This window comes from Gigantopelta aegis, chromosome 14 (assembly GCF_016097555.1).
Source record: "Gigantopelta aegis isolate Gae_Host chromosome 14, Gae_host_genome, whole genome shotgun sequence".
Taxonomy (NCBI): Eukaryota; Metazoa; Mollusca; class Gastropoda; order Neomphalida; family Peltospiridae; genus Gigantopelta; species Gigantopelta aegis.
The window spans coordinates 28,993,108-29,007,207 of record NC_054712.1 but is presented as its reverse complement, the minus strand read 5'-3'; the positions used below and the strand labels follow the sequence as shown (position 1 = coordinate 29,007,207).

The 14,100-nt window shown below is 35.4% G+C and overlaps 1 protein-coding gene across 1 annotated transcript in view; it reads left to right on the top strand.

The window, feature by feature from the left end:
- Positions 1-343: 343 nt before the first annotated feature.
- The window catches only part of LOC121389008 (integrator complex subunit 8-like), a 57,269-nt gene continuing 43,512 nt past the window's right edge, over positions 344-14,100 (top strand). The window contains exons 1-7 of the mRNA XM_041520601.1: positions 344-630; positions 2,379-2,522; positions 5,299-5,398; positions 9,790-9,936; positions 11,140-11,205; positions 12,776-12,836; positions 13,128-13,298. Of these exons, the coding sequence (XP_041376535.1) occupies positions 504-630; positions 2,379-2,522; positions 5,299-5,398; positions 9,790-9,936; positions 11,140-11,205; positions 12,776-12,836; positions 13,128-13,298 (816 nt within the window). The 5' untranslated portion in view covers positions 344-503. The remainder of the gene's footprint in view (positions 631-2,378; positions 2,523-5,298; positions 5,399-9,789; positions 9,937-11,139; positions 11,206-12,775; positions 12,837-13,127; positions 13,299-14,100) is intronic.

Genomic DNA, 14,100 nt, shown 5'->3' with positions numbered 1-14,100 from the left:
GTATCAGAGCGGAAAACCTTGCCTACTCAACCTACTCTGTGGTAGACACAAATCACATGGTTTCATTAAATATACTTATTTCTGACGGCAGAGAGCAGTCATATGCCTGTTTTAAGCTCTCAAACGACAGAGACTGTCAGAGTACTCGGGCTAACCATAGTTTTTAATATACCAGTCATTACATACTGATTTTGATGAAAAAATATTTAGATTGACAGAGAGGCTCGATCCTACGATCCACTACACCCCATACGATCGGTCTACCCGTCCTACCTAATAAGAAGAACGGTGCTCGTTATTAACAGAAGGCGCAATACTTAACATACGAAACAACATGGTTTCCATTTGTTGTAGCACCAGTCAGAAATTAAAAAAGTAGCTTATATGTAACTTCAGGCAGAACAGGTTAATCAAAATGTACAGTTTGGCGAAAATACTTAATTAGCATATTTATGAATTGAGACACATTGTGTTATGTTCTAGATGAAAAATAATTAGGCGATATGACAGACGTTCAAGTTCCACGGTGTGGTATGGGGCCAGGGCCCATAACTCTTCCAGCAATTGCTTGGTACGAGTTTATTCTCGATGAGAAACTTCTCGAGGAGCATCTCAAAAAGGACAATCCAGGTACTGAGGAGAATGTTGGTCTGGAATTTTAAACACTGCTTCTCCACCCCACTGATTGCATTTTATTCGGAAAGAGTTCGACCCGTACCCCTCTATATCTAGGCTCTAAAGACTAACCCTAACCATAATGCTAAAATTAACCTTAACCATTGAAACTCATGCAGGCACTATTGTTGTGGATTTATAATTAAATATCATACATAACTTACCATAATTTCACTTCGCATCCAATTTTTTAAAATGATTACATGCTGTCCATTGATTCTATTTTTCCTACTTTAAATTAAAAAAAGAAATTCCCTACTTTTTGTTTTATTTTGCTGCAGTTTCAAAGTGCTGAGAATTGCAGTTAGATATTGCTTGTGTTTTTATAAAAGTTACAGTTAAAGGCAAGTTTGTTTGTTGTTTTGGGGCAAGATATATCAATCTCTTAATTCGCAGCACAGACAATCTCAACATACTAAACTTACACCCTGAATGTCAATGTGAGATGAAATTTAAATGTTCTCAGTAATACCACTTTTCGATTTGACACATTCATTTACCCAGTATGAGCATTAATAATGTTGCCACATACTGTTTCAGTCCTACCTTTTTCCTACGTTTTTCATCTATTTTCAAACGTTTTCTATATTTTGATTCCTACTTTTGACCTACTTTTTCTTAAAGGTGTGCTGGACAGCCTGTGGTTATCTACTACCTATAGGGGTGGGACATAGCCTAATGGTAAAGCACTGGCCTGATACATGGTCAGTCTACAATCGATCCCTGTCGGTGGGCCCATTGGGCTATTTCTCATTCAAGCCAGTGCACCACAACTGGTATATCAAATGCCGTGGTCTTTGCTATCCTGTCTGTCAGATGGTGCATATAATAGATCCCTTGCTACTAATGAAAAAATGTAGCAGGTTTCCTCTCTAAGACTATATATCAAAATTACCAAATGAGTTCTTATAATAATAATAATGAAAATAAGCCCTCAAATGTTTATTTGGGATGTTTTGTGTGTGTTGGGGGATCGCCATTGTAAATTCACAATGGGAATAATAATAATTAAAAAAACACATTTTTTATTATTATTAAAAAAATTTTAACATCTCCAAATCAGATGTGTTTGCGTGCTGCATAAAAATGGTTGACAGAGATCCCAGTCTATGTTAATCGTGTGATCGACTTTTTATTTTTGTTTTAAGTTTTTGATGCAATTGTAATGTTTTGTTGCAAACTTTTACTTTTCTTTAAATAAAGTGTTTTATATGGGGTACCAAGAAACATTTTATAACTAACTATTACTAACTATTAAAATCTTGTACTCTAATAATATATATATACATGTTGACATTTGACTTCGATTGTTTGGCGAAAATATGGTTGAGGTCTGTTTTTATGGTGATCATATTATCGATGATGTAATTTTATTTTATGTTAGTGAAATTGAAGGCAAAGTGGATTTCTCCTATGCCCTTAACATGGCAGAGTTTAGTGGAATACAGCGACTATTTCCTCAGAATTGTCCCCTAGCGTGACTATTGCTAATCTGTATATATGAAATTTGATTCGGTCACCAGGGGTCGACCATATAAAATGTTTCAGTAGCCCAATGAAAAAATGGTCGCAATGTAGAGGACTGTGCACATATATCAGGGTTGAAAATTAGCAGTCGCCCACAGCAACCTTTTTTGGCTAGGGCGACCATGGTTTTCATGTTAATTTTCAACCCTGATATATTATTGTGTTTAATATTACAGATCCCAGTCCAGTAGATTTAATCATCCAATTCCTTCAGCAAGCTGACGTTGAGTTGACCAATGCCGCACTCAACAAGGAACAACAACAACAGAGGGCAATAACTCCACAGCCTCTAATATATGAGCCGAAACCTGACACCAATGGTAAAGTTGTTAAATCAGGCTCGTAGCTGGGACTGGGTGTGGTGGTGGGGGTGTGTGTGAGTAGCTTGTACCACTTACCTAGAGCTCTCTAACATTGCCCATCCCTCAATCTCTAAAAACCCAGTTTAATGTTGGAATTTAATCACCGGTTATAATCAGTTCGCACAATCCGATCAACATTTGATAACACAATTGGTTACAATTATATGAACATAAAGAGGATTTGATTTATAAAGACCATGCACCTACATGTGTATTGTCGTGTGTACTCTATAAATGGAGGGAGGGACGTAGCCCAGTGGTAAAATGCTCACTTGATGCACAGTCTGTTTAGGATCGATCCCCATCGGTGGCCCCATTGGGCTATTTTTCATTCCAGCCAATGCTCCACAACTGGTGTAACAAAGGCCGTGGTATGTACTATCCTGTCTGTGGGATGGTGCATATAAAAGATAACTTTCTGCTAATCGAAAAGAGTAGCCCAAGACAGCGGGTTTCCTCTCTCTATATCTGTGTAGTCCTTAACCATATGTTGACCCATATAACCATAAATAAAATGTGTTCAGTGCGTCATTAAGTAAAATATTTCCTTCCTATAAATGGCTAATTTTATGTTTATTAACTATTTAATTTTTCTTTTCTTTATGTACACATCAAAACAAGCTCAAGTCCCTGCATAGTTGCATCAATTCTATTATCTAAACTGGAGGAATGATTAGTTAACATTTTCCACACAATCGATTATGGATTTTTATAAATGATCAATTTTAATTTTTTTATTCGATCATTGAAACATCACTAACCCAGTTTGTCCCTGAAAAATACCCCACCTACATGTACATATATACCCTTTGTATTAAAATGATAGAAAAACTAAATTTTATTGTTAAAATAGCTAAATATAATGTAACAACTACCTAGACACATTTAGTGTTTTGTACGAGGCTAGCCATAACTGGTATAACCAGGGTTAGCAAAACATTTCACCATATTGTCTATTAAACATTAAAAATTGCAGAAATTGAATTATTTAAAACATGACATTATTTTGCCAAATTAAAATAAAATTCACCAACTGTTTTCAAAATTTGCTGTTGCCGAATTTGGCGAGTGCCAGAGCTAGCCCTGGATATAACAAAGGTGTATGGTATGTGCTGTCCTGTCGGTAGGAAGTGCATATAAAAAATTCTTTGCTGCTAATGAAAAACATGTAGCAGGTTTTCTTTCACTCAACCTTTATACATACTGTAGACTGATGAATCCATCACCACAGTTCATTTTTCTTTTTTTCTTCTTTTTTTAATCCAGCATGTCTTCATTCTGTTTCTTCCTCCTTAAAGTGCTTTGTACAAATATATACTGAAAGGCATAAATAACACAATGGGTATTTTGCTGATATTTTCTTATAGAAATATTCTGTCGTCAGTATTAGGCATGTAGACAAATGACATACTGGTAACAATTGTAACTGAAAGAAGATATTGTTCAAACCGGGGTTTTTAAAAATAAAATGTGGTTTAAAAAAAACACAAAAACTGGGGTTTTTTACAATAAAACAGCAATTTCTTAAAGGGACACACCCTAGTTACGGCTAGTTGTTAACCATTACGGCGTTGTTTTTCGCTATTAAACCCATTTTTCACAAATAAAATTGCCCTTTACTTACCATTTATTATTTAGAATATACATTTCCATTCACCTGAAGTGTTTTTTGGTAATCCTGGTAATCCTGGTGTTTGTAATACCACAAAATAATTTTTTCGTATTTCTTAAAAACGGACGCACGTTTGAGAAAAAAACGTTGAGCAGACAAGGTCTAATCTATTTTTAGAGGGGATATTTCCATTTCAATGTCACAGACGTTGGTATACCACGTGACCGTTATCATTTTGGTTCAGTTTGTTTTGTCGTGCACGGTTCGCGCAATCAACATCCGATTTGTTGTTGTTCATTTGTGAGATTTTTCTTCACAGTTCATGAACATTTTCAGTAACAATAAAGTTCAGACAAGTAAGTGTCTCAATACAAAACGTTACAAACCCTTAAAACCAATAATTTTGCTAAGTCTTACGATATCTGGAGAGGGGATACAACCAGGACAGAACAGTTGGAACATGTCCAGGAGAGGTGAAAGTAACGCACCCCAAGTCTGTGAAATTTGTCGTGACGTAGGCATTGTTGTGCTTCGAGCGACATCTACCGGTGACATCAAAATACTAACTTTCAAAATTATTTCAAGCAATTGGGACATGGGGATTCCCATGGTATTTGTCGATATAAAACCTTCTTTTTCACTCCATTTGATAAAAACGTGATCTAAGTGTTTTACAGGTTTGTAGATTAACCAAATTATAATTTATTTTTGCTGGATGGAACTAGGGTGTGCGGCTTTAACATTACTTACCATGGCATATTAAAAAAAGACAGAAAACACAAAAAAGTGTTGCTTTTATAGGGAGACGAGAGCAGGCAATGCACCTGCAAAAAGATTTTCTTATGCAATGTTGTATTGTTGTAATAAACACACCAGTTATGCTTTTAGCTGAAAATTCATCGTATTAAATTTGTTTCTGATTTGAACAAAATCCTCTTTCACTTACAATTATTACCAGTATGTTATTTGTCCGCATACTTAATATATGTGATTTGACATTTCTTTAAGAGATTATTCAGTGAAATACCCAATACTAAAATAGTGAATCAACACATTATAAATTTTTTTTAAAGATGTTTCGTATTGATATTTTTGATATGCATACATGTATATGTGTTTAAGGAAAAGTTTTAGAAGAGAACAAGAAGGTCAAAGCTCTCAGGCTGCTGGCTATGAAGGTGGCTGCACATCTCAAATGGAACATGAATGTTCTTGAAAAAGGGTATGTTTTAGTCTTATCTTATTAGTCAGAATCTTTTTACAAATGGGCTGGATTTGGCTCAGTGGTGGAGCTCTAGGTTGAGGTACGATCGTTGTAGGATCGATCCTCCTATTTGACTAGGTTCTGTTTTTCCTGTTCCAACTAGTTCCCTATGATTGGTATATCGGAGACCATGGTATGTACTATCTTGTGGAAAAGTGCATATAAATACAATATGATTTCAAGTTTTATGAGTGCTGAGGTAGTACTAGTAGCACCCCATCACTGCTATCCTCACATGCTCCCCTCCCCCAATTTTTTTTTTTCCTTCAATAATTTCATGATTTCTTTTGGGTTTAATTCTGAAGAAGGAGGTGGCAGCATGCCCTGGGACCCTGTACACTGTAGTTGCACCCGCTGTAGTTTTAACATGTAGAATGTAGTGAAGGCCACATAGGAGACTAGCTTATGTTCAATGTGCTTTTGATCCTCATTAAGGGAGGGTATTAATATTATACTTGTAACTATATAATAGTAAGGTAGTCTCAAATGACACATAACTACTTGAAACAGGTCCCTTTAGCACATTCTACCACCTGTATTTTCACACCTTTCCAATAGAAATAGAAAAACAAAACAAAAAAAACCCCCACAAGTGCAAATACTTGACGTACGTAATAATTTGAAGTTACTGTTATGGTAGTAATTATGTTTTAAAACTCAAATAGACAACTTTGTTAATTACTGGTACAAGTATATGTACAGGTAGATGTTTTTACTTTTAAATGAAAGCTATGTACCCGGTAGTTGAAGATCTTAATGCTGTCATTATGTGAACATAATTTGAATGTTTACAATTTAATAATTAAATGTACGCATGTAGTAGTACTGCTCCTCTTCTCTTTTTCTGACCAGCAATTTTCAAAGCAGGCGACAGAATGGAATTCATAAACATGTAATGTAAGATTTTTCAAGACAGTGCTGTCTAATCTACACAGACACATATTTGTAACTAAAGTGTTTTGATTAATTTTCATGACATATTTAACAAGAGTTGGCCTTGAAAGCCCTAAGATTATAATATTAAAAATTCACCATGTTTACTGTTATTTGTGCACACCAAATGAAAACAGTAATGAATGTAGCATATATTTAATAACTGAAAAAGAATCTGACTTTTTATTATTTTCAGTTTTTATTTCATTAACAATTGCATGTTAATTTTAAGACATTCTAAGATGCATGTTTAACATTAACTGCACATATACACAATCACACTTTTACTTGTTTTTGAGTGGTGTTGTCTATGCGTATCTCAGTCGTTAGAACGCTTACACAAGGTGTTTAGATCAAAGGATCAAATCCCCTTAATGGACTTATTCTTTGATATATTTTTTTTATCCATCCCAACCAGTGCCCCACAACTGGTATATTAAAGGCCAAGGTGGGAAAGTGCATATGAAATATCCCTGGATGCTAATGGCAAAATGTTACACTCTAAGTGTGACAATGACCAAATTTCTGACATACAGTAATGGATGAGAAATAAATCATTGTGCTCTAGTAGTGTCATTAAACAAAACCAACTTTTTTACTTTATATTTGTTTATTCCATAAGGATTAATAATTAATTCTACACATTCATTTATCTGTCCCGGACCTCTGGCTATCCAGAGATGGGACCTGGGACAGACATACTCAAAACCTTAATGTTATATGAGCATGTTCCCCCACCACCCACCACATTTATTTATAATTTTAATTTGAAATTATTGAAGATGTATATTCATTTGCATTGCATACTCTCATAAGAGTGTAATTAAAAATACACTGTATATGGTTAATGCGTAATTGTTTGATGGTCCCAAATCATAAATCAACAACAAACTAGCTTTTGACAAGTCACAGCCACAGGTTATTGAATAGCTGACATATCTTTAATTTATACTCTAATGTTAGATACTTTATGAGAATATTTCCTTAATGTGGCCTCTTACAATACAGGTAGGTGGAAGTGTATTTTCAAGATTTTGTTGTTGAATGTTACCTGTATGAAATGTTAAAGCTGCTAACTCTAAAAATATAAAATGTGATTGGCTATTACAGATTTTCATTGTTATTTTACACAGTAATCATGAAATAATGCATCATGATGTTACTGCATTGGGAGAGGTTCAGACTAAAATGCGTATTTTTATTAAGGTGCAGTAACAAAATTGTTTGGTTCCGGTTACCCGACCGTCCCTAAATTTTTGGTGCTGACCCTAAACTTTTTTTAACCTTTTCCCCACCCTTTTTTTTCCCACCTGTTTTATTTAATAATCCATTAATATCAATCCTAATTTTCGTCGACTCTAAAAACAACAACTGCAGAGAGATGCCACGAGTTCTGTCAGTCCAAGATCTCGTTACCAGAAGACCCGGAACACTTCGCGCAATTTTACTTCCGAAGAGTTCCAAATGAAAAGCTTCCGAGAGCCATTCAGAACTCCTCGTACATTTCCACGAAATATAAGCGTAGCGGAATGTGACGAGGTGTTCCGATTCCTTGAATGTTGTTTCATTTGAAATTGATTTAAATACATGTGTAATATTATTTGATTTGAATGAGCACATTTTTGACATTCTCCTCTGTAAATGGAAGACGCCATTGACGCCACATGCTCTCAGACGTGTTCTCTTGTACTCATTCGGAACTACTCGGAACTTGTGAATCCAATCTTCAAAATGTTACGCTAGTTTACTGTTAAAAAGCAGAATGATACAAATTTCCAGTCTATTTTGGTAGGGGAATTCCCTAAAACGTAATCGAACTTCTAGAAATACCGAGTTACGATTCAATGTTAAACATAAAGAGTAAACATGAAAATAGCCGATTATGCTGAAAAGATTACTTAAATTAAATATTTAGACATCAACTCTATCAATATTTTGCATTTGTTTGACAAATAACCCCTGTATTTATTATTAAATATGATGATATCCATGGCATTTGAAATGAACTGGTAGTACCCAAAACCTTAAGAAATGACAACTCTTTTCACATTTAATAGCGTATGCAGTGCTGTAGTTGTGAGGGGGTGTAACCATGTTGTGGATCAGACCTTTAAAAGCAAAAACATAAACCTGTTTTACCTCTTTGTCAACAGTGCAAAGATACTGTGCAGTGTCCTTATGGACGACCAAAAGGGAAACTGTTTTCCTGAAAATAGTTGTTTTCTTTTGATATCTCTGCTATGAGGATAGTTAGTATGGAGATCTTTTTGTTAACTTATTTTGTTAATTTTTATTGACATCTTCGTTGTGTTCATGATGTACATTTTGTTACTGCAATACTGGTAATGAAATAAGCCGGGAAGATCAGTGTTGTTGCTGTAGTTGTGAGGGGATGTAACCATGTTGTGGATCAGACCTTTGATATTAAAACCTTTTTCCAATGAACAAATTATAGTGTTATTTTAGTGTTATCGTAGTTTATAACCTTACCGTGTAGTATTAGACTTGGGTGGTGTTTACATTAATACCGATTGTGGTTTGACTAGGTTACCACATGGTTTTTTTTTAATAGAAAATAATTAACGATTCTCATTAGAGTATGTATTGTCAGTTGCACTGTAACACAAAGAAAGAGCTTTTAATATATTAGTCTGCTATACTATTCAGGAAATATTAGCTTGAAAATGGGGGGGGGGGGGGGGGGGGGTCCCTACCTACCTACCCTATTTGTTTTTGGCATGTAACAGGAACCAAACAATTTTTTTTACTTGGCCTAATGGGTTTGTTAAATGCGATTTTAAAAGATCAAGAAGCAAGAAATGCTGAGTTGTTTTCTATAGACTTTAATTTTATCAATTAAACAAAAGACGTTCCATTTGTTGTGACAGTCAAACCAGTGGAATCTAGCCGTGTTTTGTTAGTTGGTAGTAATGTCCTCCACCTCTTATGCAGAGCCCCATAGAAATACCAAGGTGGAGCTAACATAGTACATCTGCTTAATATGAACAACAGCAACAACAACTCTTGACTGTTAATGTTAGTTTTCAAGAATGCATTTTATAAAGATATTTAAAAATATAAACTAGTATTTTATTTCTAACAGATGCACATATCTTGTATTTGTTTTGTTGTTTGTCTTTTTATTTTTTAAATCCTTGATTGCGTTATTGGTTAAAATTATAATGCGTCACATAATTATTGCGCCGATACATTAGTCTCATGTTTTTTACATTAATATTTTGCTTGCATTAATGTCATGATTTACAGAAATCAATTTTTGAAACATCCAGTGTGTTTCTGCCCTTTCTGGTGTTTGTACATGTAGTAGTTAAAAATGCATTTGATGTGGGGAAAAAATGTGCATGTACCTCGGAAGCTAGGATGAGCTCCGTTAAGAAGTTGTGTTCATATTTCAGCGTGCCACTTCCAGTGTCACAGACGTTGTTGGTTGAGTTACTACGCATGACGATGGGTGACTTGATGGTCAGTGCTAAAGATCCTGACCTTGACCTGTCAACACTGTCTGATGAAGCAGCGTTCGCAGTTCATCTCTATCACAGATGGTAGACTTTGTTCTTATTTTATTGTAATATCACAGGCTTTTTTTCTTATCTTTAATAATACTGATCAGTTTTTGAATTTGAGTTTTTACTTCTAATGGTGACACACATTAAAGATATTTACTGGTATCATAGGTTTTTTTTTTTTATCCCTGATGGTGACATATTTTAATTTAGTGAGGTTATGGGTTGTATTCTTGATGGTGACACATTTTTAATTTAGTGATGTCACATGTTTTTATCGCTGATGGTGACACATTTTTAATTTAGTGATGTCACATGTTTTTATCGCTGATGGTGACACATTTTTAATTTAGTGATGTCACATGTTTTTATCGCTGATGGTGACACATTTTTAATTTAGTGATGCCACATGTTTTTATCGCTGATGGTGACACATTTTTAATTTAGTGATGTCACATGTTTTTATCGCTGATGGTGACACATTTTTAATTTAGTGATGCCACATGTTTTTATCGCTGATGGTGACACATTTTTAATTTAGTGATGTCACATGTTTTTATCGCTGATGGTGACACATTTTTAATTTAGTGATGTCACATGTTTTTATCGCTGATGGTGACACATTTTTAATTTAGTGATGTCACATGTTTTTATCGCTGATGGTGACACATTTTTAATTTAGTTTCACATGTTTTTATCGCTGATGGTGACACATTTTTAATTTAGTGATGCCACATGTTTTTATCGCTGATGGTGACACATTTTTAATTTAGTGATGCCACATGTTTTTATCGCTGATGGTGACACATTTTTAATGTAGTGAGGTTATGGGTTGTATTCTTGATGGTGACACATTTTTAATTTAGTGATGTCACATGTTTTTATCCCTGATGGTGATACATTTTTAATTTAGTGTTGTAGATAAACATGTATGTTATATATGATATATACAATGCTTTTAAATAAATGGTTTGATATGCTTTATTTAACGGCTTTGGCATGTTAAAAAGTTTTTTTCACAGCTGCTATGCACATATGAAGAGTGGTGAGGTTAAGTATTCATCAAAGGAGAAACTGACAAATTTTCTTCATTTCTAAGCTACACAGTTAGTAGAGTTTATAGCCCAGTAGTGATATCCTTATCTGATGTGCATTCCATTTCAGGTCTTTGAAAGCTGTTGTGATATTTCTACAATTTAGTACAAAATCCCTGTCTTTAACTGAATACATTTACTCTTTCAGGTGTTTGCATTCTGTTGTGAAAGACAGCTTCCCATGTCGGCCACCAAGACAAGTCTTTTTCCCTATGTGAGTATAAAAAAAACCCCAAAACCCACTCCATATTAGCGTTTTACAGCTATTTGTTTCATTGATTAAAATAGCACCATTGAATGCATGCCGTGATGAGAAGTGTTAGATATTCATAGATGATGAAATATAACCTTTACTGAAAGTACAATAACAAGTCAGAAACTTCAAAAACAAATTTAATTGCAAGGGCTGAGGAATTTATGTGCAAAGTTCACAAAGGAAGGAAGGAAGTGTTTTATTTAACAACGTACTCGGCACATTTTATTTATGGTTATATGGCGTTGGACATTCCGTTAAGGACCACACAGATATTGGGAGGAGAAACCTGCTGTCGCCACTTCATGGGCTACTCTTTTCGATTAGCAGCAAGGGATCTTTTATATGCACCATACCACAGACAGAATGGTACATACCACAGCCTTTGTAGTACCATTTGTGGAGCACTGACTGGATCGATCACATACCAGGCAGGCGCTGGACCACTGAGATACGTCCTGCCCCAGTTCATAAAGGAATGAAGCACAAGTCTGAAAAACTGGACGTGGATACTCTCATCTCGGCAGAACTCTCTGGCTTTAAGTGTTGGAAGGGTCACACTAAGTAGCTTTTTGGTGTGTAGGAGAATGCAGTTACTGGGAGAGGTCAAGTTCAGTATTTCTGAAATGGGAAAAGACTCAAAAATGTTCCTCGAAATTCTGTGTGGTGCTTGCATATTCACGTGTTCAAATAAAATGTACATTTCTTATCTTAGATATTTGAGGACCTCACTTCATTTATGCATTTACCTTTGTTTGACACCCAATGGCTGATGTATTTTCATGTTGGGATATCAGTTAATTAAGTAAGTGCTTCATTCAGGTTTGAAGACACAAGATTCTGTAGATTTTGTTCACAATTTTTTTATTGACACCACTAGAGCACATTGATTTATTAATCATCGGCTTTTGGATATCAAACATTTGGTACTTTTGACATATAGAGAGGAAACCTGCTACATTTTTCCATTAGCAGCAAGGGATCTTTTATATGCACCATCACACAGTCAGGATAGCACATATCACGGCCTTTGATATACCAGACATGGTGCATTGGCTGGAATGAGAAATAACCCAATGGACCCACGGACGGGGTTCGATCCCACACCGACCACGCATCAACGAGCGTTTTACCACTGGGATATGTCCCACCCCTTATATTGTTAACAAAAAAATTAATACTCATAACAGAAAACTTGTTAATAATTACATATGAGCAAGATAACGGAGCCATGAGGTGACCATTGTGAAGAATAAGCAGTTAAAATAATCTCAGTTATGATTTATGTATGGCAGCCTAAAATAATGTGTTTTGAGTTACGGTAAATTGCTTTGATAAGACTGGCCGTATTGGTGTTTTGGCCTGTGTTAAAACCTGTTTGTAGAGTAAATTGATTTGATAAGATTGCCCGTATTGGTGTTTTGGCCTGTGTTAAAACCTGTTTGTAGAGTAAATTGATTTGATAAGATTGCCCGTATTGGTGTTTTGGCCTGTGTTAAAACCTGTTTGTACAGTGAATTGTTTGTTTCAGACCTGGTCAGGTGGACCCAGCGATGGCTATGGCTGCTGCAACAGAAGCTATTTGCAATGGGGTAACATAAATTTTTAACTAAAAATTTAAAATGAAAAACAAATGTTCCTTTAGATAAATATGAACATTTTTAGATGTTTATTCATTTAATTTAAAAGGGTTGGAGAAGAAAGAAAAAAAAAACCCCAAACACTGAAACTATAACAAAAAACCCCACTATAATTGTAGTACACCGTTTTACATTTTTCTTTTACAGTTGCTTTTACTCTATATATTTGATAGTGCACCTTAAATTATGAAAACTATGACAAAACAGTCTGTGTACAGTAAATCTTTTTGTATTGTTTTGCAGCTGAGAGACGAGTTGTCCACGTCCATCACAATACTACAGCACTTGATTGATTCCCAGAGTCACCTACGCATGCCAACTCCACAGTGTTTTGCTGTGCCCAGTGAGAACTCGGACGTCCAGTTCAACTGGACAGATGCAATCAGTATACCGAGAGAGGAGGTTATTGCTCAGGTGAAGTCTTTAATACAGTTAGATTTGTTAGAATAGCTGTAGGGTGTGAAGTGTACCGAGAGAGGAGGTTATTGCTCAAGTGAAGTCTTTAATACAGTTAGATTTGTTAGAATAGCTGTAGGGAGTGAAGTGTACCGAGAGAGGAGGTTATTGCTCAGGTGAAGTCTTTAATACAATTAGATTTGTTAGAATAGCTGTAGGGAGTGAAGTGTACCGAGGGAGGAGGTTATTGCTCAGGTGAAGTCTTAACACAGATTTGTTAGAATAGCTGTAGGGAGTGAAGTGTACCGAGAGAGGAGGTTATTGCTCAAGTGAAGTCTTTAATACAGTTAGATTTGTTAGAATAGCTGTAGGGAGTGAAGTGTACCGAGAGGAGGTTATTGCTCAGGTGAAGTCTTTAATACAGTTAGATTTGTTAGAATAGCTGTAGGGAGTGAAGTGTACCGAGAGAGGAGGTTATTGCTCAGGTGAAGTCTTTAATACAGTTAGATTTGTTAGAATAGCTGTAGGGAGTGAAGTGTACCGAGAGGAGGTTATTGCTCAGGTGAAGTCTTTAATACAGTTAGATTTGTTAGAATAGCTGTAGGGAGTGAAGTGTACCGAGAGAGGAGGTTATTGCTCAGGTGAAGTCTTTAATACAGTTAGATTTGTTAGAATAGCTGTAGGGAGTGAAGTGTACCGAGAGAGGAGGTTATTGCTCAGGTGAAGTCTTTAATACAGTTAGATTTGTTAGAATAGCTGTAGGGAGTGAAGTGTACCGAGAGAGGAGGTTATTGCTCAAGTGAAGTCTTTAATACAGTTA